The following is a 5,631-nucleotide window of genomic DNA, read 5'->3' as shown; positions in this document are numbered from 1 at the left end:
CGAGTGAATCAATCGTATTTGATCGCGTTTGGATTTTGAACATGTTCAAAGTTCAGATGCGACCAGTCACGATCACCTCCGACCACCTCGAGTTTGTGCGATCGTCTACAACGACTGCGAGTGCTCGCAAGACACCAAGGGATCGATCGTGCAACAACAAGAAAAAACTGTTGCAGGTGGTCGTAAACAGGTCGTACGTCAATTGTGAAAGGGGCTTTAGCTATACACATCTGACCAGGTCAGACGAAGTATGCAGATCACTTAATGGCAAGTTCGACCTATTATCTGAAGGTAAATTACAGTATCCTTCCTTATTTCCTACGCCAACACGGTTTGTCAATACTGATAGACAATATTTAATCGTTTTAAGGTCTGTCAGATAGAAAGACAATTTGCCACAATCATGCAGAATGACTTGTGTTGGCACAAGGCAAGCCAAAAAAAAAAAAAAAAAACAGAACAATGAACGGTATTAGACGCAAGTTGGAACTAATAATGATTAGGTTTGTATCGAGCTATTTACTAAAGGATACAAAGTGCAAATTATAAATTTCCGGATTATCTGATAAGTCAAACTGCTTCTTGGATTCATTTTGTTCACTACTTTTATTTTCCTTGGCGTTCGATTGTTCATTTTCCGCTCTAGATGTCTGGTCTTACGATCCTAGATGTTGATCTTGGCCGTTATAGAGACGTTTATCTCAATGGTTTCTCTAAAATCGCCAACAAAGATGTCCTTCTTCAAGAATTGACCAACTATTTCGACAACACCGTGATGAAAAAACTGACTGACTCTTTTCCAGCAGACGATCAGTTCAATCTCCTTGGAGTAGGCGTGGGTGAAGGTACGTTCACAACAGGTCCAGGTCGGGATTCGGGAAAGCGATATTTTTAGATATAGCACGAGTCTATGATGCCTGTTAAGCCAGGGTTACACCAAAAAATAATTTTCTCGAATAAATTCGGAGCTATTCTAGCCGAATTCGGACTAATTTGGACGGTTTCGGTGGATTCGAATGTTCCCGAATCCTTCCTGATTTTTTTCGCATTCGCAGAGGGAGAAAAGAATACTCCCGAAACCACCCGAATAGGATTCGCAGCTGATTCGGTTCCGGTGTAACTAGGCCTTTATAATACAGAATTGGAAACGAATGGTCAAAATATCTTGCTAGTCATTGTAAATTATATGCGATCGTCTTTTGCCGACTAGCCTGCGTACGTTTATAAGCAGGGACGGGTCCAGCATTGTTAAGGGGGGGGGGGGGGGAGGAGGATCATTCATAATTTTCATTGATTGGCTGTTCGAAGAGTGATATGTTATGAGCAATTAGTTACAAATATGAATATGATTGTTAGGATAAAAGAAAGCTGTTGATAAAAATTGCTTTTTATCTATTTTCAATTTCAGGTCATAATGAACTTCATTTTCTTAAGCGACTTGGATCTTACTTTACATCGGTTAAGAATGTAGCTGTGGAGCCGAATGAAGGCTTACTCGAACTGTTCGAAACCAACACTGATAAATGGAGTTCTGAAAGTAAAGCAAAATGTGAATCTAAATGGTACATCGGAACCCTCTCCGAATTCTTCGATGAAAGCCCTCTGGCGAAATGCAAGTACAACATGATCAGCGCTATACATTCATTGTACCACACCGGTGACTTTGAGACGACCTTCACCCGGCTCATGTCAATGCTGAAAATCAATGGTGTCATGTTCATTGTTTTGTCTGGTGAGATATGAAATTAAATATGGCATCAACGAGGAATGCTACCCTCAAATTCTCAAAACAGGGAGAAATACATGCATGATAAAAGCATGCCAAATTGTGAGAAAACTCGACAAAAATAATAAAAACGTAATGAATTAACCTTTTTATTAACTTTTTGACACCACACTTGTACGATGTATACCCCCTTTAAAAACTGCAGCTTAGTTTAGTGTGTCGTATCAAATTGGTAATTGTTTTATCTTATTTGTTTATAAGCATATATGGATTGTGTTTTCATTTTTTTTTTTTTTTGGGGGGGGCTAAAATTTATCATCCATACAGAAAGGAATTTGATAGACCAATCCCACCGTAATAAAGAATGGCTACCAGCAAGTCATCACTATTCAGGGAAACCAAGGTCGGAAAAAGTGGCGGAAATTGCCAAAAGGAAGGGGTTTTCTATCACCGCATTGGATCTGGATATAAAGTGGGATGTTACTGATCTATTTGATGAGAAGTCGGAGCTAGGGGACAAACTCGCAGATTTTATGGCGGTCACAGCCTACTTTCGAAAAACGGCATCGGCTGAAATGAAAGAGGAATTACTCTGTTTTTGGCGGTCTTTATGCTCTGAAGATGAAGATGGGCGCATGCGCACACGATCAGGAGAGATGATAGTTGTCGTTACAAAATAGATCTCATTTATTCAGACCATTCGTTTTGCTCTTTTATTTTTTTATTTATTTTTATTTAGCTATTTTCATTTGTACAAAATGAATAACATAATGAAGTAATACCATGTTACTCCATAAGAAATAATTATGATGGACAGCATTAACTCAGAGGAATATAATACCTGTGTTAAAGAAATCCGAAATTTGGTAGGTATAATTATGGATAAATTCAGCACGGTTGCACTTCATTTTAGGTACTGTACATGTATATTTTTTTAGTATTTTTGCTCCAAAATTTTGGTGTACAGCTACGTGTCTATGGCCCGTATTCTGAAGTCAGGTTTAACTAAGACCGTGGTATAACTCTGTGCTAAAATTATGGGAAGCCAAAAGTGTCAACATTTTGTTTTTATTAAGTTGTATGTTTCTTAAGTTTACTGTGCTCTTTCCTGATTCATCGATGGTGAAGGCAATCATCTATTTATACTTCCCTAGAAAATTATGAATGATTTGATAGCCAAATGAGCTGAAATATGACATTTCTTAGTGATTTATGTAACAATTGACTATCCATACGTAAACCACAACTTTAGTCCTGAGGTTAAGTTAAAGAGAAATTCCAGTAGTTGCAGTAAACGCTGATTTCATGAGAAAGTCTGTAAAACCAGGCTTAATTGTCAGTATATCATCGAGGATCTAGATCTGGTACAGTTACATAAACTGAACTTTGTGAAATCTTGAAATCTACGCTGAAAAATGTTCAGACTGAACTTCCCCAACACAGATAAGCGCACGTGGGACAGTGTATAATTATTGCTTTGAGCGTCGGGCCCGACGCTCTACCCGAATCCTGTGCTTATTTGCTGATTTCTCAGCAATTACACAATTTCTTCCAGAATCCTTTGGCACATGCGTTTTATTTATACAAACAGACACTTTGGTGGTCATTTCATTGGAATCTGTACGAACTCATTTTGATATCGTTACCAAAACTAGCATTTACCTTTAAACCCGAGTTCAGAATACGGGCCTATATGTGTCTAATCCAGAAAATGCTACCTTGGCCGTAGTAGTAGCGTAGTATAGTACGCCAAATATTTTGAGGGGCCAGACATGGGGGATAATGTATGCGAGCAAGTAGAAAAAAATGACATCAAAAGTCAATTTACAAAAATAGATTTAGACACAATATTCTGAATAACATCATATCTCAGATCTTTTCATTCTTTTTTTTTTCTTCTCTAAGTCAAGAAGTATTTTGGGGTTCCATGGGACCTTATCTGTATGCCAGAGAGAAAAAACAAACAAAATGAATGTATTCTAAAGTTTCTTCTAAATCTTATTCAGAGTAGGTGCCTAAAATCTGCTGAAATTACTTTCAGATTAAAAAACACTCATAAACTAAAAAATACTTTTCTTATTTTTGCTGGCCTATTCGCAATATTCATAACGTTTCGGAAAATTATGAGCACTGCGACCTTTTTTGCATTCAAACGCAGATCTGAACAGTTATCTATTTACTGCCGGATTCGGCAGTAAATAAAACTACTATTGAGTATCCTTTAAAGAAAATAAAGTGCATTGCCGATATTTATTTCCATTTCAACTTGTCACGATTGCACCAGGGCATTTATAATCCCTCGCCACAAGTATCTAAGAGAAAAAGGGGGAAATGAATGGGGAGAGATGAGAAAGGAATATTCCCGATCATGTTGAATTCTGAAGAATTAAAGGGATTATTCCAGTACTCTAACTTGTATTTATTCAGCTTAGTAGTTGCTCGGTAAAGCAAGTTTTCCCGAAATTGAGAAGACCTCTCAAAGGGGTACAAGTGTGAATCAGATAGCTCCCGGTCGCGCTGAATGGGTCGTGTGTTATCAGCGTGCCCAAGGACGTATAGTCGGGCTATACCAGTTGCCTTGAATAGGGAGGAGGAGGGGGTTCTGTCAGTCTGTTAGATAGCTACGTAGAGCTAAGAGTGAGGAGAGGGGGAGAGAGAGGGACAAAGACAGAGACAGACATACAGAAGGAGAGAAAGAGAGAGAGAAATGAGGGCATAGAGAGGGAAGAAGGAGAGAGAGAAGTGGAGGGGGAGAGAGAAATCGGATATAGAAATAATATTGTATCCGTACTACCTGCTTATATTTACTATATTGTACTACTACTTTTCAAAATTAATGTCTCATAAAAGTTCCAAGTGCGACATTTTGAGTTATACATTATACAATCATTACTTTGTCTGAATATAGATGGAAAAGAACCCTGACATACATCATTATAAAACACTACTGAATTACCAATTTCATTGATTATACGACACTGTTATCCGTTTTTATACGAGGAGAAAATGCTATGGTTTTCCATAAATGATATTTAAAAAATTGCTGCGTGCTCAAAATAGCTTTCAAGGATGTTTAGGCTGTAACAATATTTTCAAGGGGTGCAATTGTACATCCGACCCCATTCCCTCCTGATTGAAAGAGCAAAGAGAAGTGAGGATCTCTGCATGGACCTAGTATGTCTGTTTCCAAGCCATCTGCCAAAGTTCACTGACATTTCATCTGCTTCGCCTCTATGGGATAGAGAGGGGGAGAGAGGGGGGGGGGGGAGAGATCTATCCTTTCATTTAGCAAAAGAGGGTGTGCGTATGTGCAAGAGGGAGAGATGATGGGGATACAAGGAAGAGACCGAAACAAAGAGAGAGAGAGAGAAATCGTATGGGAAATAGAGTGTGAGTGCGTGCCACACAAAATAACAATGTGGGTGTATGTGTGTATAGGGGGCCCACGCCCTCATACACACAGATTACCTGACAAACAAACAAAAATACCCCCTCACGCACACCCACACACAAGGAGAGCAAAACATACAACTTATTATGCAATTAAATACAATGTTCATATCTTCATAAGATGAGAAGCGTTGTGTTAGTCAATTACTTTCAAAGTGGTAAAATGGGTAATGCCTCCCGCCACTATTCGAATTCCAGAGTTACACTCGAAGGTTTTTCACATCCCTATTTACAATCGATTGCAAAATATCAATGATTTTGGAAAAAAAGTAAAGTTGCAATCGAATCGGAATCATTTAAAAAAGCATTATTTTTGTTTTTATTATTCTTTTTTAATTTAATGATTATCTATCTATCTATCATCATCATCATCATCATAATCATCATCATCATCATCATCAAAATCTCCATTATTGTAATATGTTTATCATTATTACTATAGTTATTATTTGTAT

The 5,631-nt window shown here is 37.9% G+C and overlaps 1 protein-coding gene across 1 annotated transcript; it reads left to right on the top strand.

Annotated features, from left to right (window-relative positions):
- Positions 1-378: 378 nt before the first annotated feature.
- LOC129272994 (histamine N-methyltransferase-like) lies at positions 379-3,976 on the top strand. Its single transcript, XM_054910062.2, has 4 exons — positions 379-845; positions 1,409-1,732; positions 2,054-2,990; positions 3,382-3,976. The coding sequence occupies exons 1-3, from the start codon at positions 647-649 to the stop codon at positions 2,404-2,406; spliced, it is 876 nt and encodes a 291-aa protein (XP_054766037.2). The 5' UTR covers positions 379-646; the 3' UTR covers positions 2,407-2,990; positions 3,382-3,976.
- Positions 3,977-5,631: the final 1,655 nt, after the last annotated feature.

This window comes from Lytechinus pictus, chromosome 12 (assembly GCF_037042905.1).
Source record: "Lytechinus pictus isolate F3 Inbred chromosome 12, Lp3.0, whole genome shotgun sequence".
Lineage (NCBI taxonomy): Eukaryota > Metazoa > Echinodermata > Echinoidea > Temnopleuroida > Toxopneustidae > Lytechinus > Lytechinus pictus.
The sequence above is the reverse complement of the archived record's forward strand: the minus strand, read 5'-3'. Positions and strand labels throughout refer to the sequence as shown.

Excerpts from the sequence above, each read along its gene's own strand:
- LOC129272994 (XM_054910062.2), top strand. The coding sequence starts at position 647 with ATGTCTGGTCTTACGATCCTAGATGTTGATCTTGGCCGTTATAGAGAC. Across the intron at positions 846-1,408 it reads TGGAGTAGGCGTGGGTGAAG|GTCATAATGAACTTCATTTT; the intron begins GTACGTTCACAA and ends TTTCAATTTCAG. Across the intron at positions 1,733-2,053 it reads CATGTTCATTGTTTTGTCTG|AAAGGAATTTGATAGACCAA; the intron begins GTGAGATATGAA and ends TCATCCATACAG.